Raw genomic sequence first — 23,086 nt, forward strand, 5'->3', positions numbered from 1 at the left:
GACTCAGCTTCTCCGTAAGAAAACAGCCACCTCCGCCAGGGGTACAGGGTAGTCCTGTAGAAACGTCCCCCCGTCGAACACCTGCGCGTTCCGGCTGTCCTGCCATTGGAAGCCCCCGTCGGGTAAATAAATATCCCTCTGCACTGCCCCCTTCTCCACCACTGGTGCCACCAGGACCTGGAAGCACACATGCACACGTAAGTTTGGTAAAACAAATTTCAGATGTCAAGGAGATTGTACACTTAATTAGCAAGACATCAAGTTACAGCCGGGGGGTTGATTCATGCCAAGTATATCAGACGCCGAAAGAAGGAACTCAATCCCCTCCCACCAGAACACCGTTAAGTCACCTCGTCTCCGATGAGGAACTGGTCATCGATGGTGTAGGTCATGGGGTCGTTGGGACTGAGCCACCACATCGGCCGGTAGATGGGGTTTCCCGTCATCTGCCACTCCTCTGCATACTTTTCTATCAGCGGTACCACATCCCTCTGGTGCTTCGCTATGTAGGTCCGAGTTAGGTTTAGCACCTATGGGTCACCAGTGGAGACAAGAACATATACTGTAAACTTGAAGATTTATCAGGAAGGAAGTGCTACTTGTTCAGAACTACTTGTGCCTTTCGCTAATATCCTGCCAAATATATTTTCAAGAAATCTAGAGCAACTGAGAACATGAAGCCAAAAAAAACAAACTTTTCTTAACCTGAATCCTTCGCCACATGAAATTCAGGACGAGAAAAATATTGACAATAAGGTCTGCTAAGGACATTTGTGCCCTGTCTACGGCCAGACTCGCAGACGGAACCTAAGAGCAGCTCATTGTTGACTTAGCGGCTTCAACAACTGTCCAAGTCTTCCTCCTGTCTCCCTCAGCATTCCTAGAAGGGTCACATCCTCTTCGCTGTCCCATGACAAAAACAAAACTCGACCGCATCTATAAAAAAAATGTATTTTTATGAGCTGGGATTGAGAACATTTGTAGGAATGAGCTTGAATCACAGCCCGGGTTTGAGTGGATCTTTCTCTAATTGAGAAGCCAGGCATGTGTGTGGGTTTGAGGTTTTTATTGCTATTTGATTCCAGTGCTGCCGCTGTGACCTGTCTATGACTGACTGAAGTCTCACCCCTGCTGGAAATAAAGGTGCGCCACGTTTAAACTTTAACGGTAAAATTCCCATAAAAGAGCAATTTATCACGTGCAATGCGGCCGCCTATTCTCCGCTTACTTCCTCTGGGTTTATAAGTTGAAGGCCATGCAAGAGACCCACATGGAAAACATTGCTGCTGTCAAACGTCTGGCTGTCCAAAAGGCCTATTTTTATCACGCAACACAAGTCACAACCAATATATTTTGCTGCCTCCATCCTCTCCTCGTGGAAAAAAACAAAAGTACAGTCGATCACTCCCACTTGTCACACTTGTCAATTACTCATGGAAATCTTAATTGCCACAATAAAGTATTTTTCCAAGACTTGTCCTCAAATTCATTATCATTCCTGCTGAAGTAGCTCTTGAGTGTGAGAGTGCGCCATAAATCTAGAATAGGGATTGTAATTCAGAACAGATGGGAGTCTTCATCCTTTCAAGGAGTAGGAACCTGAGCTCCGGTACCACATTGTCAAACGTATCAATACCTGTCACCAGAGACTGCTGGTTTTGTTTTCCTGCTGTGTGCGGCCAATAGCGCATTCCTGATATCCAGCAGAGAGGGACAGGGTAAAGTCCAGCCTCCCCCTGCTGACGGGGAGAGCCAGGTCTGAGTTTTGATCAGGTCTCAGCAGTCCTCCGGCTCTTTTGCAAAAAAACAAAGGTGGGAACTTCCCGACACTCACCCTCAAATCTGAGGGGAGTCCGCAGGGTCAATACTTCTCTAATGTCTTTTTTAATGTGGGATAATCTCCCACTCCCTTTTAGAACATCTAATTGCCCCCATTCTTCATTTGATCTCACCCCAAGTGAAAATCTTGTTAACAAGTCCGTAAAAGAATGTGAACCCACCGTGTTGTCACTGTTGTAATTACATTTAATACCAATTACGCAGCTACAACGTCCCCTGTGACTACTCTCGGAGTCCTGAGTGGATCATAGCCGGTGTTCTGGTTCACGGCTGCATACCTGGTCTTCTCCGCAGACCCAGGGTGGTGTGTGGAAACTGATAACGGGGAGAAAGGCCGCGATCTCCAGCCAACGGATGAACAACTCCTCATCTGTGACCAGGTCCCCAGACAGAGAGCCACCTACATAGAGATAGACAGACAGACGGACAGAGTTGGTACACTTACTGGCTTTTGAAATGGCCAGAACTAGATGTAAACATTATTATGATGTTGTGTGATCTGGGGAGAAGTGAGTCTCGTTTCCTTGTGATTATTCTTTAATTGGTATTTATTTTCCATCATTAGATGAAACTTATGAATACACATCACATACTTTCATTTCAGTGTCCCAGTCAGGATTTTGTTATTAAATTTATTTATATTTATTTTTTATTCATTTTTACAGATTGTCTTTTGGACTACTAGCATTGCATGTCGTATTCTGGTGGCGTTTTTAATAATGAAACCTTTGTAAATGCAACTTGCACACATTTTAAAATTTTAGTACTATTCTCACGCTAACTGAGAAATGTCTAAAATGTCCGTCCGTGCGCAATTATTATCAGGCCATTTATTCTGCCTGTGCTACTGGCAGCTCCCTGTTTTCTCCACTTCAAAGTAAATAGTTTTCTCACAGACATCAGCTGTCTGTCTGGGTGTGATCCACCATCGGAAGAATTTGGATTATTTCAGGAATACGCCAGAAACCAGAAGATCAGATGTGTGTTCTTTGTCTGCTGTAAAAAGGGGCACGTAGAGGCAAAAATGTCATCATACGATTACGAGTGAGGAAAGTGACCCGTAGGCTGTGGTATTACCTACTGCATCAGGAATGAGGAAGTTGTATCCCAGCAGAGTGTGGTGCAGCAGGGAGGGAATGATGGCCCTCAGACCCATCGAGCTCCAGTCAGATTGCAGGGGGGTCATCCTCACAAACAGCGGCTTGTGGCTTGACCTGCGTCGCAGAAGGAATCACAATAAACATGCTTTAATATTCCCGTTGACGGAACAGTTGACAAATATAATATGATTAAGGGAATTACCGTGTCCCTGCCGTCATGATGGTGGACTCTCCTATCCTGGTGGCCAGGTCGGCCAGCAGGCTGATATACTTGTCTCCAGTCAGAGCCTGTGGTGGCCGCAAGGCCTGCTCCTCGAACAGATTTCCCTCACCCCCCTCCAGCGTGATGTACTCCATTCCTAAATGGGCCTGCAAGGATCCCACCCTGTCCAGGAACCAGCTCACGGCTCCTGGATTTGTGATGTTCAGCTTTACGCAGAACTTTCCTCGCCACTGACTCAGCACAGGGATCTGTAGTTTGAAAGGACAGACGGATTTCATTTTACACTGGTATTATTTTCCTCTACAGCTCATCATCAAATTGTTAACCTCAATGTCTTTGTTGTTGTAGTTAAAGATTGTCTGGGTTAGCCAATTTTGAACTGGATCTATTTACTGAAACTGGTGAATGGAGACGGCTTGCAATGCACATGGAACGTATCCACCTTGAAAAAAGTCTATGTCTGGTTTCTCGTGAGCTGAGGAAACCTCACAGTAATGAGAACTGCACATGACATGAAATACGCAACTCTGCACCACAGTGACAACCAAATAAAGAAACATCAGGTAGAAAAGTTTAAACGTTGAGTGCCGTGATCACAGCTTAGTGCTTTACAGGATGATAGATCTCACCAGCTGTCCCTGAGGGGCAGAGGGGAGACTGAGCCAGTAGGCCTCGGTGCCGTCGATCAGGGAGGTGTGGAACTGTGTGGTGTCCACGCCCAGGAAAGGGGACAGGGTGATGGAAATGTTAAAAAGCTTGACAAGTGGGAGGTCCCTGGTCAGTCTCTTGGACATCCCCCTTTTCCTGCTGTTGAGGTAGTCATGGTCCTGCAGAGACAGCGAGATACACAGAAATACTATATGACTGCACCAACATGTGGCCAGGCATGTGATAATATAACCCCTGCAAGAAATGTTTGACATATGTTATAATCCTCTGGGATTTAGACATTAGATTTCGGGTTACATAACAGTGGAACAAAACCTCTTAGGAATATAAAGACTGGTCACAGGAGGTGAACTAGCTGTGGGAACAGTGGGCAGATTAGCACATATTGTGCAATTTCCCAGAATTTTCCCTGATCTTTTATTTGTTCTGTTTTTTTTGTGTGTTTTTTTTTTTTCTCACTAGAAGTCAAAAACAAAAGCTAAACTTGGGGCTATTTAAATTATTATTATATTTTTTTTTAGGGAAAAAAAGCTACTTTATTTAGTGTTTCACTAATAAACTCCTAGCCGTGGTGGACTTATTAATAAGCCAAATTTTCCAATGCCAGCCAGTCATTCCAAACTAATATGGAAACTGGAAAAGAAAGATCGCAGTGTGACTGATAATTTAAGAATACTTGTAAAGCTGGAGTGAAAGAGGGGGATCATTGTTGCCAGTCACACTTCTGTAACAGCCTTACACTTCGCGGACAACTCAGAATCCATAAGTTTCCATGCAGGCCTATACGCTTGATTTCTACCCTATAGCTGTAACTGAACACAGCTGGAAGATGTAGAGCCAGCAAAAGTGGTGGTTAAATATCTTTGATCTACCAGAAAATGTGAGATTCTAAGCAAATGGTGTTTCTCTCCCTCTCTTGGTCGTTTCATACCTACAGAAATGGTAATGGTAACATGTTATTGCATTGTACGTGTATATAGAGATCCCTAAACTCCTATTTGGTGGACTAATTGTGTGAAACTCCTCTGTCTTTTCTTCTGTAGCGGGGTCAGGGTCAGATCACAGCATCGAGTCCGCGCCAGGATCACCTGCTCAAGTTAGTCTTGGCTGAGATCCCTTCGAATCTCAACGCACACGATTCTTTGCCATCCTAAAGTTACCACACTGAGAGCAACCTGAGATCTGTCAGGAGAGGCTCTGTTTGTCTTCTCTCAACTATATTTGTTTTGTAATGGAAACATCACTGTGTGTTGACATAGATCCACTTCACTGTAGTCCGATGGTTTTGTTTCAGAGTGGGTCGCAAAAACATTTGAGGTGAAATTATAACAGAAAGCTCACATGTCGCAATGAGTAGAAAAACATCACATGGTCCTAAAACACACTACCTGTGGAAAAAAACACTTGAGAAAACTGAAAACATATGCCGTAAGATGACAACTACACCAGTCAGGCATAACATTATGACCGCCTGTCTTATATTGTGTAGGTCTCCCTTGTGCCTCCAAAACAGTTGTGACCCATCAGAGAATGGACATGGGCCTTCTGAGGGTGTCCTGTGGTGTCTGGCAACAGGATGTTGTTAGTGGGGGCCTTTGGGTCCTATGGGTTGAGGGGAGGGGCCTCTGTGGATCATCCCACAGATACTTGATCAGTTTGGGATCTAGTGAATTTGGAGACCAGGTCAACACCTTGTGCTGTATTTCATGTTTTTTGCGTTAAACCGTTTTTGTGTGTGTGCTGTGTCAGGCTGCATCCTGCTGGGGATGGCTGCTGCCATCAAGGAGAGGATTACTATGGGGTGGTGGTGCCTGGTCTGGTCTAGATGGGTGGTACATGTCTAAGTAACATCCACACGAACGCCAGGTCCAAAAGTTTCCCAGCAGAACATTGGATTATCACAAGATGGTCAATGATATTTACTTCACCTCTCAGTGGTCATGATATTGTGGCGGATCAGTGTATATATCTGGGGGTATAATTCAGGTGTAGTTTGCAATCTGAATTTGGTTTCTGAACAGTGACATTTCTGTGAACCTCCCTCCTGCACTGTTCAGCGCTCTGGAAGAAAACTCTATCATTTCTATCCCATGCCAATTCTGTGCCTCTGACCAGTTAACCCTCACCAACTTCACAGCACTGATGACTGAGGAGGAGGATTAAGAGAATCTACAACTACAGTGTGCAAGAAATTAAGAAGACGCCAAGGAATACCATCCCAAACACGAAGCAGCATCATGTTGTGGGGGTGCTTTGCTGCAGGAAGGAACGGTGCACTTCAGAAAATAAATGGCGGCATGTCAATATATTGAAGTAACATCTCAAGACATTAGTCAGAAAGTTAAAGCTTGGTCGCAAATGGACTTGCACAAGGACCCCGGGCATGCTTTCAAAGTTGTGGCAAAAGGCTTAAAGATGTCGAGGCATTGGACTGACCATCACAGAGCCCTGACCTCAATCCAAGAGAAAATTTGTTGGCAGAATTAAAAGAAAAACTTGTGAGCAAGGAGGCCTACAAAGCTGACCCAGTTACACCAGTTCCATCAAGAGGAATGGTCTAAAATTCATGCAACGTATTGTACGAAACTTGTGGACGGCTAATGTAGTGATCCTGGGATTCATTGTCAGAAATTGTGACAAACTGTGTGGAAAAAACAAATAAATGAGTTTGGCTAAGGTATATGTTTCTATTTCAAAATTATTAGCACAACAAAAACCCAATCTGTGGCAGAGCATGTACCATATCAGAGAGGAGGGTGGTGGAATGTTCATTGAGGCTGATGACTCCCTCCCCCAGCTGGTGTCTCCTCAGACGATTAGAGAAGGTCCTCAGCTCCCTCTCCACCTTCGGCCCCGAATCCACGTTGGCGAGCAGCTTCCAGAACGGCAGCCTGCAGAACACACAGAGGGATTTTAATCACACGTCCTGCTGGTCTTGATAAATTCTACTCCATGGCTCACTAAATACCCACAAAAGCCTCAGTCATTGCTTAGTGACCCTGCTGACGCACCACTGTTTGACACGCTGGTATTATGACAATAAGAAATGAAGCTGGGAAATCTCCTCTAATCTGGATCGAAAACTGAACTAACCACAGTGTTTTCATGTCGGGCAGCTCCCTGCTGTGCTCGAAGAGTTGTTGCACCGCTTCCTGGTGAGCAGCTTTTACGTTGTGGGCCACGCACACAGTGTACTGCAGAGGGAGTCGCTCCATGCTAGGCAGCGACTGGAGGCAGAACTGCTGCCTGCTGTCCACGCCGATCTGCAGGGGAATATCAGGAGATACAAGCACCGCGACACCTGCGTGGTAGGAAGCAGACAGGAGAGTGTACGGGACATTAGTTTAGTACACTGTGGTTTTTGAGAAAGGAATAAATATCTATTTAGGGAGTCACAGTGCAGGTAACGCAAGGTTATAAGACCTCAGAGTGTTTGAGTAGCGCGAGCCTGAGACGGTCCATCACAGATTCCTCTTATATGACATAGTGCGCAAGTGTTACTGAGACCAGGATGAGTATGACGGATGGAGTGTTGTGGGAGGTTGAGTGTACGCTGTGTCAGCTGATATTGCTCCACTCAGATGTAAGAAAAAACACTCCCCAGAATGAAATATAGCAGTATGCGGTTGGATGAGTTTACCCTGGGACTGCTGGCCACTTCTAAGTAGGCAAGTTACAGCTTACACCAAGGACAGAAGAGTCAGGTAGCGAGGAAAATCACATGAATAGTAAAAACTTCATCTGGCGTTATCTGCCCATTTTCTTTTGCTCCTGCTTGATCTCTGCTGTGACTGAATTAGACAACTTTAACCTCTTAAATCCAAACCTCCCAGATGAGGGACTAACTCGAGTTCCCTCCACTGTACGCAAAACGTTTCAGAGGCCTCGTGAAATGATTATACGTATAGCAGAAAATTCTGTCCACAGATGTAGGTGCCCTGCAAGGAATGCCTTGTCCCTCTCAGGTTACCCATACCCTCCCCACTTCTCCCCAACCTAACTCCCACCTTCTTCCTCCCAGTTTCAACTACCACCTCTTTCTCTCTGCTCTGCTCTGCTCGGTGCTGGGTCTGTGTCGTTTTGAGGTCAGCAAAACCCACGCCAGTATCGATCTGAGCCACCGGCCCAGACTCTAACCCCCGGCCCCTTGTGTGACTTTGTTTTTTTGCACAACAAATCAAAACTGGGATTTGAGATTTCTAGCTTATCAATGGACAGATTACAGAGTCTGAGAAGCCGGTGAGAGTCTGTCTCACTTGAGCCCCCTTCTCTGGTTTCAATGGGCTTACTGTTCTCATGCGGCCAGGGACCAGGAGCGGGCAGGATACTCATGTACCAGTTTATAATCAGATTAATAGTTTCAGAGATCAGTGTTTAAGTGCTACATAAAGCCCGGTGAAGAGCCTTCGGCCTCGGGGCGATTCTCACGTGTTTGCAACGGATAATGTCAAAGAGATACTGGTAACACCTCAGCTGCCTCTCACAAGGTATTAGGTCACCTCTCGACTGCTTCTTACAGATTCATAAACGGTGGATAAACTTGAGATTTTTGCCGGGAAACACTGTTATCTTTGATAAATTTTGTCCTTGTGTGAATATATAATATAGTGCAAGGAATACAATTGTCAAATAAAGCAAAGGTGACATGAAATGGTATATTTCTATATAGAAAGTGGAGAAAACGTTATAGCTTAATGGGAGGATGATAGTGGAACGCAGGCAGTGGAAATAGAGGCAGCGAGAGAACACAAGACACCGAGCAGCCTGGTAGAAACAATGTGCAGATACGTCGAGCTGCAAACAGTGTGTTTTACCAAAGTGCACACGGGGTGGAAAGTGGAGTTTGGGTTTGCAAGCATGGCTTCTCGAGTCATATTCCGTTTTGATGGGAAACGACACTGCAAAGCCTCAAGGAAATGGGACAATCTGATCCAGAGCTGCTGCATCTATTATTTCCATCTCTGATTAAACATGCAGATTTGGAAGTTAAGTATACTAAATCCTTCCCTAGTGTGTTTATATAATTCTAGTCAAAAGACTTTGCATGTGTGGGTTTTTGCTCTCATGGAACTCACATAGAAAAATAATAATAATTCTGACCCTGGTTTTATGAGTGTTTGCTGGATGCGCATACAAGACGAGAGCTATTGGTGTCATATAAAGAAAGTTAAAAAGTTTTGAGGCAGTCAGCTACAGCCAAGGTGGGTCAAGTTAACGGAGAAACAAGTGGAGACCCTGTTTTTATAACAACAATATCTTAAGAACATTTTCTTTTTTCAAAGATCCAAGCTTTCCATAAACTATTTTCCACTAGCCCTCGACAGCGAAATTAAACGCCCGACTGAAAGTACACTCTCACCTTCAAAGCGACAGCAAATTTAAAGATGAATGAAGTTCATCGGGCACATTTGAGTGATCTGACACACGCATTCCTCAACTTTACAGCTGTTGAGCGAGCACACAAATCAAACGGCCTTCACAGGCACGTGAGAATACATGCATGCGTCCTCTCACTCATTCACACGCACATTTTTATTTAATGGGGAACTGCAGACTTCCAAGAAAAACAGAGCAGGACTTATGGGACCATAAAGGCTCTGCACTTCCTCTCACTCAGTCTGAGCTGAATGTTCGGAGGTAGTAGCTGAGGGTGACCCCGTGCACCTTCTCGGGGGTCAGGAAAGTTTTAATGTGGCATCTAGGCCCTCTGAGAACGTCTGGAAAGAAGGAAAACGCTGCCGCCTGACTCCCTGCTGCTGTGGACCAGATGGGCCGCGTTCCTTTACCTGTCATATTCGTACTATTATTTATGATGCCCGTGCGTGCACGCTTACCGACCTGACTGGGCTTGGCAAAATGTGCATTCAATCGCTAACTCTGTGTGTGTGAAAGTGTGTGTGTGTGTGTCCAGGCACGCATTTCCTTAACAATGGAAATTTCGTTTCTGTGCCCAACCACAAGAAATTGATGGCCACAAAACTGGGCTCTTGCCATGGTAGTAAATTTCCAATCCCACTTATTGAAAAAATAATGAAACACTAAAGAGACTTTTCTCTGCTCTACTCCTGTCATCAATCAGTTTTATTGTTTTAAGTGTGAGACACTGTGTCCTGCACACACATCGCAATGTGTCCTTCTCTCTATCAGTAGATTAGAAGAGACGATCCCGGACATGAATACTCGAGAGCTGATGTAATATAAAATTTTCTTTTTGCTCCAGCTTGAGCTGTTAAAGCCAGCACACTGTTGAAGTCATATCAGGACATTTCCTGGTCTTTTGTACTGAAGAGAGGAAACAGAAGTGACTTCAACAACAACAACACACAGGTTACAAGTAGATAGAGACTGTTCCAACTATCTAAAAGTCTCTCTCTGCTCCCTCTTGCCTTTTGTGCTTGATGGAAAGTATAAGAGGTCGGCTGTGGAAAATATTCTGGGGTGATTTTCATACAGTAGCTCTCTCATGCGGGAGATGACAGCTTGTTTCTAACAAAGCTTTAGTTGGCTAAGTGAGTCATTCTTGAGGTGTTTCGCATCGTAGTCGCCCGGGAGTGCCGAGGTTTCAGGGGCAGCTGCCCAGGGTCCTCCAAGTGACCTCTTTAGCAAAACAAGGTAGTGTTTTGAGGAAGTGCTTCTTTCCTTTTTATTTATTTCTTATAAACTCATATATGTGTGGTTGGTATAAACACAATGCTGAAGAGATTTTCGACCAGAGGCTTCATAAAAATAGATTTTGATCTTCGACATTCACGTGCATCTAAAAATTTGATTTTTTAAAAAATCAAATGAGTAGTTTTTAAAAACTTCTTCTCTAGGATTGCTTTGCACGCACAGACAACTGTTGAGTAACGTTCAAGTTTCGACTATCGTTTTTGTCTTCTCGCAACCCCGCGGTGGAAATATATTTTTAGTTTATCGTTCCCGTCCTTGCTTTTATTAAGCTGATTGATTAAGTGTCATTATCTGAAAGAGAAAATCGAAATCCGCGACGGCTGCATAACTTTTATCCCTATCTCTCTGTTGTGCTTGGCCGGCTCCCCCAGAGACACTCAAGTCGAGTATCATCCCACGTGGAAAGACTGAGTCAGAGATAGAACCGAAGACAAATTAGGGAGGTAGTGGGGTGAAGATGAGAACAAAAAAAAAAAATATGATTAATCCGTCGGCACATAGAGAATATGCGAGTACGCATTGTATGCACGGCCATACACAGTGTGAGTGCATGCGATTCTAATATATAAGGGCTGTTTCATAAAGTCTGCATAAAGATAGAGACGGTAGATATATTACTAGCTGACTGAGCACAACAGGGTGAGATAATATCAAAGGTTAAAGTTGGCGCTATCAATTCTTAAGAACCCAAGTCCTCCGTTTGTACGTCATCTGCTGAGGAACATTTCGTGAGAGTTACGCGTCTCGTGCAGCACAAACCGTCCGAGGAACAAGGAGGTGGGATGAATGCTTGTATTAGAAAAAAAAAAACCAAGAGAATGGAAAAAGAAAAGTTGGCAAAATATGCTGGTCATCGTGCGCCAGCATCCCAAAGTAAGCACAGTGTCTAATCTAATACAAGCGTTCAAATTCTTAAATCTTTTGTACGTTTTGTATATGCTTCTTTATTTAAATAAAATGCATAGGAGTAGCAAACGACAGAACGGTTAAAATGTGAACCAGCCATTGCTTCTGTTTTCAATGCAATTCTCTTTAACACTGTATTCATGGACGTGGATTTTTAAGCACATATAAGAGCAGAAGTAAAGCTTAAATTTATGCTGGAAATACAGCCTTATATACGGTAGTACACTGATAAAGTTGTATTAAAACGGCTAATTAAAGACTTGAATTGATCTCAAAGTCCTTCTTCTCAAGGGTTCCTCTGCTTCCAGTTCAGGTTGTGGCCTCAGTGATACCTAATCTGCCCAGTTGTTTTTGTATGGATAAAGACAGGTGGGACTGTGACAAGTTCCTCCAGTTGGCAACACTCTCAAATGTCACTCTTCTTCACGGGCTGCATAACTCTTCTGTCCCTTCTCCCTCTGCTTTGTTCTTCTACCTCTTCCTCGTGTTCTCTCATCCCTCCTCTGTGCAGCGCGTTGCCTTCGGTGTCTGCTCTGTCGCTCTGTCACTCTGTCAGGCTCTTTTTTAATCATCCCCAGGAGTGCTCTTAGATTAGTAGTGTCAGTCACAGCTCCGTAGTGCCTGCCGCATTTATAATGCGCTCCTGTGACTAACTAGAGCCGGTGAAGACAGGTCCAACCTCACGTGGTCAGTCAGTGGGTTCAAGCAGCTTAATATTACATCGAAACTGCAGTATGTTTGCTGCCCCAAAAGCAGATTCAAGAAGAAGATCGGAGGCTTCGTCCTGAAATGCAGATTTGTCCGTCCATTCGTTATAAATAATATTCACTAAAATGATCATATAATGTGGTGGTTCTTTGACTTTTTTTATTACTTCTGGAGAACTGCCTTCTTTGAAACGGTTTCAGGGAAAACTTTTTTTCACTCAAATGAAAGCCAGTGCAGGAGAGGTGCACTGGGCTTTCTCTTTATTAGTCATTAGAGTTAACTGTGAGCTCAGCTGGAGCGGCATAAGAAATCACTTGCAGCATATTTATAACAGTATACACTATATGAAATTGCACGCTTAATTCAAAACAGCGGTTCGGATATTTAAAACGTGGTCAAACACACCAGATCCTCCCTTTTACAAACCACTGTTAGAGTGTGTCAGGTGAGGTCAGGATTTCTGGATTGCTATCTCCATAATATTTGATAATCTGAGCTCATGCTAATATACATTTACCCCTTATTATTTTTTCAGCCACTCTAAAATCCCATTCTCTGCGTATTCTGTTCAGTCTTTCTTAGAAACACAAACGCCTAACACAAAACGTGGGTATAAATCACGGTTAAAAAAATAAAATAAAAAGATTTATTTTAAGTGACATTTCGTTGCTGCATTCAATTACACTCGGTCGATTTACGAGACAAAATAATAACCTTTTCACTGCCAGAAACTAGGAACAAATCAATAATTCAATTAGGTCTTCACACGGTTGCATAAATTCACAATTTCCCATAATGATCTTGTTTACTATCCAGCCATAAATGTGGACTTTTCTTCCATAAAATCAGCTATAATTGTTTCCTGTCCCAGCACTATGAACCATAACAACAACGCAGTTATGCCTCCACCGCACTGTGCTGTTCTGTTTGTTGCAGCCAAAGTCACACTACGGTCTGAAATGCGACAGATCGGATTGTTTTTCTGAGCGACTGGGCAGAGGATGAGGATGAATCCTGCTGTTTCTGGCTGGGATAAAGAGAAAGAACTGCCAGTTATGGCCTTGTTTATGTAGCAAGGAGAGACGGGTTATGAATATTTATGTTTCAACTCTTAATGGAAGTCTCATAACCTCTCTTGACTTTCTTGATGCTTGGAACTCTTTTAATGACTAGTCACGAGTCTTCACAAACAAGTCTGACGAGCATGGATCATTTTTATTGTTGTTGTTGTTATTTCGCATAGATTTTAGTATTGTTCGTAGTGGAGTTCATCAATTATTTATTCAAGGTAGGCAGACAACATGATGTGCATAATTGCACTACAAATAAAACTGAGATTGCAGTTGGAACATATAGCCCTAGCAAACCCTGGCACTCATACGTCATGCAAACTGCTGTGATTGCCAGTAAGAAATGAAGGGAAGTCATTGATCTGCCATGTTGGTAATAATCCATACATGGATTTAAAGATATCCTGGTTCAAATACATGAAAAGTGATTAGTCTGAGGTAGAAAAGGTCAGTTGTGTCTTGCAGTGTATCACTGGACTGGGCCTGGTGCTCTATCTATCATGCCTGTCCTATCTGGTGCAGGGGGAGAAGGAAAAAGAAGAAGAAAAAGTACAAAGCAAGTTTTTGGTGTGATTTAAGCACGATTTATACCTCTGCAGGACATAGATGAAGTAACTTACGCACGTAGCCTACGCCGGCGCGAGACATTCATACTTGTGCGCTCATCAGTCTGGCTCGCTCTGTTAAAACGGTAGTCGACACTGTGTCTTTTTTGTCAGGTCGAGTTATTTTTTTGTTTCTACTTCCTGCTTCACTTTCAACAATGGCCGAAATTTCGATGAAGACGAGTCGTACAAATGTTTGTATCTCCGAACCTCCTCAGTTAACCTTTCCTCGTTATATTCCATCTTTATGTATTCAAAACAATCAATTTGAAAACGGCGGAGATGGAGAAGCAGCTGAAAATACTTAAGCAGAAACACGCTACTACCAAGCGGACCAATCGCAGCTCTTGCGGTCTGCGACGCCGCGACGTGTAGTTACATTTCTGGGGAGGTGCGCGCCAAGCTACGGCGTTAGAGTCTAAAATCGCGCAGTGGCGTACATTCAATCTTGGTGATTTTTATCTGAATACTTTCAAGCACCTTGCAGGGTCTTCTAAAATTTGGTCCCATTAGCTGAATCTGAAGCTCGACAGCCTGCGCGTCCTTGGGCTTCTTATCATTTCTAACTGTAACAGTCTGCAAAAAGAAAGAATGAGACATACTACAACATACATCAGCCCTGCCCGGGATTTTTTAAGGAAAGCTGCACGTTATGCAATTCTTACAGCCAAACAAAGACATCCTTGAACTTTAACGCAAGCTGTCATGTTAAATATACCTTTAGTGCTCCAACAGGCATCGCTGCCATTGCTGAGCATCAGCTTGCTATGTCTGGGGCTATGCACAGTATGTGTCTGTGAGCGGTTACTTGGCAACTTTCAAACTGTTGTCCTCCCTGGGATCTAATCTCATCTGTGTGCGTGTTTTTTTTGTTTGTTTTTTTCTGTGCAAAGTTAAACGGAGACACGAAAGGGTTACGGGGTGCTGATAATTACTGATGTCCTCTCATAAGGTGGAAAAGGGCTTTAGTCATGTGACCCTCTTGTTAAGCTGTTATGTAACGTCCCAAAATGTGCACGAGTGTCACGTGTGTTTCGTGTGTGCATTTCTTTCTGTCAGTACGTGAATTAATGTGCGCGAGAAACAACCAGTGAAGTCGGAACGGATGCTTGTTTTTACCACCTGGTTGCCGGATGTCCTGTCCCTGATTGTGGAATTTTAATTTCCCACAATTTTTCAAGACACTGACCTTCACTTCAGGCAAACCTAACCTTTCCTTTAAGCCAAATAAATCCATGTATGCACAATAGGATTTTTCAGTCAGTCTAATGATAACTATTAAAATCTTTGGAGAACACAGATTGGTCAGTTTGAGCAGTAGCTCTGAAACCAAACACCACATTAAGAGAACTGGAGAGTCCAAAGATCCTGGGGTTAATGCTATACTCTACCACACACTACACACGTTCCTCATCAGTCACATTAACCATTCACATCCGCTCGAGGTCCCTGCCCCCCGAACCCCCACCTCTGCCCCCAGGATAAAAATCTAACACCTCCAAAATAACCTGGTGAGTTATAAGAGTCAGCAGGGCCCTCATCCAAACTGCCCTTTTAATAGAAACAAAAGGCAATTACCCCAGTATCCCTAAGAGTTAATTTAAGATGCTAAAGGTGGTTTGGTTCCCTTTGTGTTCTAATCTCTAAATTAATAAACCGAGATGCCGCAGACGGTTTTGTGTTACGTTCTATTTGTGGGCCAGCCGGCCTGTCCGCTCACTGGGGTGTTTTTTTTCGGGGGATGCTGCTTCTGGAGCCATTTTGCTCAGAGCACGCACAAACACTTACACGAGGTTGTGAGGGGGTAAGAAAACCCACTACAACATCCACAGGGATTCCCTCATGCCCAGGGATTCACACCACAAACTGTATACTCACTGATGTGGCGTCAGATTACCGAATCCCTTGTTCTAACCCTGCACCAATGGCAAGTGTGGACAGACAGCTGACCCTGAGTCATTTTAAAGATTTGAAATGCTCTTTCATCCTGTAGTAGACCTACGTGTGGAGTGGAATCACAACAACTAGTAAGTCTCAGCTAGATGATCAATCCCACACGAGACCTCCTACCTGACGAGCCCAGGAAGTAGCGTTCCAGGGCGGAGCCGAAACCAGAGGGATTGTCCTTCAGGTCGCTGACAAAGAAGGGCTGCATCGTGGCGTTCTGATCGTTGATCGGCCAGGTCTGACCCCGCACACTGGCCCCTCCATACCAGGACACGTTGGTCATGGAGAAGCAGTCCTGAAAGAACACATGCACGCAGCCATACGCAAAAACAAAGTGAGAGAGAAAGGTGCATTAGGAGCACATTCAAGTGTGAGAATGGTAACTAACATATGAAATCGGTGGAGAGCAGATTTGCTGAAAAGAGCAACTGTGCAAAAGGAAATACTGTAATAACTGAGAATTAAAAGAGACACATACTTCTGACATACTCACATTAAATGCTCAATAACATGTGAGTGTGTGCCAAAGTTTGTAAGCACACTCCATGCACTTAAATTATGACTCTGAATTTAATTTCTGAGTGAGTATATGGTGGATTTATTTCCAGTGCCATCGCATTGTAGTTGATATCTTAGAGCATGAATGAACCCGGATTTGAAACACGAAGGCGAGACGGATTAAATGACTAAAGTTTTTCTAACAGAAAGCTCCAAGACAAGTGTGCAGACTGGAAGCTCGTTTATTTCACATCAGCAAATCTGGCCGCTGTTTTAAGGATTCTCAAAACAGTTGCCAAGTGGTCACCTGAGAGAGCCCTGGGCAGGATTTTCAAAATCAGGAAAAAATAAAGGGGACTTTGGTTCGGAAAGATTTACTGTGAGCAGTCGCGCCACATGACAGGGCGAGGAATGTTCCAGTGGGGACAGATTAACCTCCTCAAATGCTGCAATGGTTAAATGCCTTTGATAATTAAGCTGGTGGGGGAAAGTACAGTAAGTACCATGCATGTAGGAATCCACAACAACTGGGATGAAGCAGATTTAACATGACGGTGTAGTCATTATTTTGGTGGCCGTAAATGGGGACATAAGCAATAACATCATGTTAATTCATATGAGGCATGATTCTGTTGTTTTAGACCATTTTGTGCATATTGGATTTCAAAACAACAAATCAAAATCACAAAAACTAAACAGAATTCGTCTAGAATCATATCTGACTAATTGTTTAAAGCCAGATTCACTCATTTCATTAGTTCTTCATATTAAACGTGTTGTTGAGGGATCAAGAAGTCTGGTTGGAAAATGAATAAAGTTGCCAGGTTGATATTGTGTTGCCATATTTTACAAGAAGCCTGCATCACTATCAGAAAATAGCAGCTGCAGCAATGCACCATCATCAGCCGGTTAACACAAACTGAAAATTTAAAAGACACGAAAAGCTCCCGAGTCTGAAACGTGCACATTCTTGCACTTTACATTTTGCGTAAATATTGCATTTTACTGTCTGGACTGGCTCCCGATTGCACACCTACCTTCAGCTCCACATGACAGTGCACCGGCGTCCAAGTCATACTGTAGCACTCCGTCTCCTTCTCCTCATCCACCTCCAGCGAGATCTTCACCTCGGCCACCGAGTCCCACGTATAGCAGAATTCGGTTTTATTAAGCCAGCACAGGTTCCTCACGAAGGGAACCTCGACGTCGGGGTTCCCCACGTTCCCCACGTCAATTTCCACGTATGTCTTTTCCTCCGTGAGCGTCTGTATGACCAGAGAGTGGGTTCTCCTCTCCCAGATCAGTCCGCTAAAAGTCCCCCTGAGGATCCAGTTTTTGTTGGGCTGGTCCACCACTTGCCAGTATATGATCCCGATGGTCATTACAAAGAAGACGGCCACCCCGAGACAGGCTATAGCTCCTTTCCAGGTCTCGTTCATCTCCTTCAATCCCGTGTCCCATGTTACCTCTGGGATGGGGCTAGGGTTCCTATTTCGAGCGTGGGGCATGTTGTTTTTGAGATCAGCAAAGAATAAAACACAAAAAAATGCTGCAGAAATCTATGTGCGTCAAAAACTTCTGTTGCCTCATCATGTCATGGTGTTTTTCAGTGAGTGTAAACCAGTCTACTTTTGATCTTTACACCGTTTACACTGCTGTTTTTTTTTTGCGCAACTGTGCCAGCAACAGAGACCTGTCATGTAAAGAAAGCTGTGAGAAAAAAAAAATAATCCCAGCGAGGAAATAAAACGGCATGAATGAATATTTGACTTACCACATGCTGCTGCTGTTTTAAAAGAGCTGGATTTGTAAATTGCATTGGCTGCAGTGAGCTCATGAGCAGCCCCAAGTCGGGTTTGGCAGCAATGCCTACGAATAGCTCCTAAGACGCCGTCTTGCTTGCCCTGCACTTTCTGACGTAACGCCGGGTTGTTTCTTCAGGGGAAAGGTAGAGAGAGGGAAATGGGGGATCAGGAGGGTTTGGCAGAGTCTTGGAGAAGCCCGCCGGGGTGAGGAGGCCACGGGCGGCGTGGAAGGGAGGGACCCCCATGCGTGCTCGCAAAAACTCTCCGTGCGCTCTCCGTGCGTAAAGACTGTGCAGGCTTGTCATCTGGTGGTTTGGTAGACGGCGAGGGGCGCCAATTGGACATGGCAAGCTCCGGGCACATGTCATGCCCCATCCAAATTAGATTCAGCGGTGTTTAACATTTTAATTTAATTAAAGGGTGACGTCTCGTACTGATATTGAAACCACAAGTGCAAAGATCGAGCTGTGGGATATTATAGATCAGCGATGTCCTCGTCACGTGCGTTTAGTTTAATTGGGTCTATCTAATAGGCTTATTAATCAAATTGGCCAATAAGGTTAAAATCAGTTTTAAATGTCAACTAATACTTCCATCTGTGAGTTGGACACAGGGACATTCTGGCATGTGGACGTTAAACAGATTTGGACAGTTTGTTTTGCCCAGCTCACAAATTGAGATGAGTCCCTTTTAAACCATGAACTCTGGGCAACCCATAAACTGTATTTCACTTCATACTCAAATCAGCTGTATTTACAACACATGACCCCCGCCCCCCAATCTTATACCAGTTCCCATTGAGAACCCAGAATATAAATATAAAAAAGCACCAGTCCAGACCAAATAAATCAAATGACTGACACCAAACAGCCTACTCCAGAATTGACTTCTTCATATCCATATTTCCTATTATTGTCAGTTATGTACAGTTTATGGTCTGTTACCAACTTCTGCAACAACAACAACCCCGTAAAACTGTATGGAAACATCACATTGCAACACTGAAAGGTGACTCAGTTGTCAGGAAAACCACATGTGCAATCGTGTAATTTCAGAACTTAAAAAAGCAAAATAATTAGCCCCTAATAAATAACGTGCAACGAATGAGACAGACTATATCTGTGTCACATGCAACTTGTTGTTTAGCCAAATATTTCTCTGGCTTGTTGTACGCGTGTTGGATTTATAGTGGCACTGACAGGTTCTAGGCATGCTAGAAGAGTCACGTGCAGCAAAAACCAAATCCCGAGGCAACGCTAATATCTGTGCTGGATTCGGGGTGCGTTGTGATTCATCACAAGAGGGCAGGAATGGTGTTTATAGGTGCCTCAAGGATAGCGGGTGATGCTGCGATTGGTCAAAGGTGGCATTCGCTGGCCTTCGGACTGTCAACGTCTATTGTGTCTGAAGTACTGATGTCAACACAGTATAGCTGGACTACCTGGCACCTTCATGGACGTACAATAACAAAAACATGTTTAACTCCCAGCTCTCACAGAAGCATATCATTAATTATAACTTTGTGAAACCTAAACTGCACCGTGTTCGTGTTGATTTATCTCAGTTCTGTGTCACTGTCCATTTATTTCAACACGCCTCTCACTCTAGCATGGCTCTATTGGTATCCAACAACAACTTTATCTGACCCAAAAATAAGACAAGAGGACTCATGGCTTGAACAATGTTGTTATGTTTGTAGGTTAAAGTCCTCCGTGGTGCAGCGTAGCAGCTATCCCAAGAGTGTCAGTTGACATACCTTGAAGATCAGTTGCCCCTGTCCCTGTTTATGCGTGTCAGTCCCCCCCCCCCAACTCCCGATCCATCACATAACTCTGGCAGAGGCAGAGACACTGGATAAGGCTGTGGGAACCTGTGTGAGCACCCTACCGTATTAAAGCATTCCAAGTGTGGTCTACTTAAAAACCTCTGGAAATCTGTGTATGACTTTGGGATGATTTTGTGTCAAGATTTCAGACACTAGATCGTGAATTGATTCTTGGCGGAGAAACAAATATTCTGCCCGTGCCAACGTTGAGTGTGGGGGACAAAAAAGCTTCACAGTCGGTTAGTGTGTCACTCTTTCTCATGTGATGGTCTTGGCTTTCTCACGGTGAATGAATGAGGTCAGCATCTTCGGTGACAAAGAGCTATATCGGCCTTAAGCAGTTTCAAATGTTGCACATCATACGGTTTATCCGTGCATGCGTACTGTACGTGCTCTGTGGGTGAATAAGCGTTTGCGTGTTCAAACTCGCATTCATTCCCCCCTGAACTTCAAGTTCAACGCAGGCCCTGTGGCAGCCAAGCTCTTGGGTCAGAGGTCAGGCTGATGACTACAACGGAACATCCAGGGGGGGAATGTCTAAATTTACTCGCCATCCAAATTGCCTATAGCTATTAATAGTCAGAGGACTGCCGCGTGGCATGCACCCGCTCTCTCTGTGTGTGTGAACATGGGACGTGAAAAAAACAGAGGAATCTGACCTGAACTGGCCACGAGCTCCGACCACTGATTTAGCGTTGATGGCACAGGGGCCAGGGTTTAATTAGGTGTGGGGTGGACGGGCTAATGGTTTATGTTTGGAGTGTCAAGTGGAGTCACTGCTTCATTCAGGCTACAGAAAGTTGAAAGTTGAAAAGTTCTTGGGATTCATTTTGCAGCTACTCAAGGGACAATTATTCTTTATATATTCTTCTTATTTGACTGTAAAGTGTTTTAGTACAATAAAAATCTGCTGAAGTTTGCTGATGACTCCTCTTCTTAATCACAACTAGCCACCAAGAGTCTGCAGCCATGTTAGAAGCTTGAGAAACTGTCCTTGAACACAGTGGTTGCACAAGCTAAATGCTAAAATTAGCATGCTAACACATATTAAACTACGTGTACCATGTCAGTTTTGCATGTTAGCATGCTAATATTTGGTAATAATTAGGACAAGATAAAGGTAATTTTGGCACTAAATAAAAAGTCAGCTTTTATCAATAGTTTTTCATTTTGTCACTGTAGGATTTATCTTACGGAAAGTGATACTGTCAGGTAAATCACACCAATCTCTCCGGTGGATGTTAAAACATCACAGGAAGAGTAAAAACTGAAACTCATCCAGTGGCTGTCGCTAGATTTTGGCTTTTACCATAGCGGTGGACGGAACGGCCACCCAAAGAACGGTGCTAATCATAAAGCCGCGACACCAGCATGGCTAAAACCCGAGTGCACGCTGACATGCTCGGTGAATGATGGATAACAAGCCACTGCCTCATATCTCTGAAACATCTGCTACAGATTGTCAACCAAGGATGAGAATGGTTTCATAAACAACTGCTGCCAAAAATGATAATTGGCTCCCCCGATACAGTCCTGCCTCATCCCTGACTGCAGTGCACGACATACATAGCAAAACGTAGTCCCTGCCACAGCTGAATTGATTCTAGACGTCTAGACGCTCATTCATTGCTCTCTTTGTCTTCGGTCTTGCAACTCTAGCTGCATTGTCACCTTGCAGTACGTGAGGTGTTGATTGTAGTAGGTGGATTTTGGATTTTTTTTAAAAATTCAAGTTGTCACATATTTGAGGAAGAATAGCGTCCATTCTCTAAGGAAGGCTACAGTGGCTTCAGGAAACACTCAAACAGCGGATCCTCTTACAAAACTATTCACTTCAGCTGACAAACTTTTCCATCTTCATGTCTGCATCTCCAATTTACCGTCTCTCTTTTTTTTTTTTCTTCTTCTTCTTCTCTAGGTTATTCAATACCGACGACTTCTCTTATGACTGCCTGAGAGTTAGAGGGGGAAAGTTTCCATGCGGCCCCAGTGCCCGAGTTTGGCGGGACAATCCCACTGTAGACCCAACTCTTTCCGTCTATCCACCTCTCCTGCTAGAGCACTCCCTCCTCCACCAGTGCTTTCTCCCCTTTTTGTTCTGTCACACACTTTCCACTGCCCCAGACCTGAACCCTCTCCTCTTCACTCTCTCTTTCTCACTCACGCGAACACACCTATATCAAAGATACAGTTAGTGTCTGAATGAAAATGAGTAGCACCGACGGAGCATACTGTGTTATCTGTGCGAAAGACTATGTGCATGAGTGCATCACACACCAGTTATCGTACTGTAGCCATAAAGGCCTGTCAGTTAAGCAGCCGATACCAAATAAAGAGAATCTGACATCTGCAAAACTGCACCATAAACAAAAGTGAGCAACATTTTAAAAATTAATGAGAGCAGCAGAGCGATCGCAAGGTCGTGCCAAGTCATTTGACAAGCGATAAAACCCCATTAATTAGGTCTGTGTTCTTATGGCAACCGCTGGAATTAGATAATACAGTTTTATTTTCCATAAAATAGCCCAAATGTGTGCATGAACGAACGGGCTTGAGTCGCATCTATAAATGGCAGAGCTGGACAACAGTGTGAGACCAGACCTTTGGCTGAGAGCTGCGTCGGTTCGTGTTGCGAGCGACCTACGCTCCCCTTAGATCTGTCCTGCTCTGCGCTGGCGAGAGGGTTCGCTAAACATTGGCACCCAAACAGAGGTAATGGCTTCAGACATTTATACTGCACCCAAAGAAAGCTCCCGTTCCCGGGCCAAGAGAGAGATAAGAGTGATAGATTTTATATGCATAACAAATGCAAACAAATGCCTTTCTGCAAGATATGTAAGTGATAGATCATCCACTGTATATGTTATTTTTTTTTATATAATTAATCATACAAGCAAAGCAGATCATATTTGGCTATTTGCTAATATACTGTATGCATTTCTTAATATACCTCAAAAGGCACTTTTTGTTTTCACAAATACTTGTTTAATTTGTTTGTGTGGGAACTAATAATTATTGGATTATGATGCCATTATGTGATTCAGGGATATTTGCCGTATAAAACCAATGTCAATTAGAATAGAATATCATAATATTAAAGCTATAGACTCAGCTTGCAAGGGACCACTGCAGAGCAGAGTCTCGGGATTTGGTAATACTGAAACTGGCATGTTCCATGTTCACAATTAAAAAGAAATGCTTCAATGTTTTTGATTTCAA

At 43.8% G+C, this 23,086-nt stretch overlaps 1 protein-coding gene across 1 annotated transcript; it reads right to left on the bottom strand.

The window, feature by feature from the left end:
* Window positions 1-17,745, bottom strand: LOC311495410 (SITS-binding protein; the record flags this gene model as incomplete). Its single annotated transcript, XM_084554837.1, has 10 exons — window positions 1-177; window positions 351-530; window positions 2,118-2,239; window positions 2,917-3,053; window positions 3,142-3,410; window positions 3,792-3,989; window positions 6,572-6,722; window positions 6,925-7,132; window positions 15,863-16,034; window positions 17,275-17,745. The coding sequence occupies 10 exons, from the start codon at window positions 17,743-17,745 to the stop codon at window positions 4-6; spliced, it is 2,082 nt and encodes a 693-aa protein (XP_084410963.1). The 3' UTR covers window positions 1-3.
* Window positions 17,746-23,086: the final 5,341 nt, after the last annotated feature.

This window comes from Chelon labrosus, assembly GCF_963514085.1.
Source record: "Chelon labrosus genome assembly, chromosome: 11".
Classification (NCBI taxonomy): domain Eukaryota; kingdom Metazoa; phylum Chordata; class Actinopteri; order Mugiliformes; family Mugilidae; genus Chelon; species Chelon labrosus.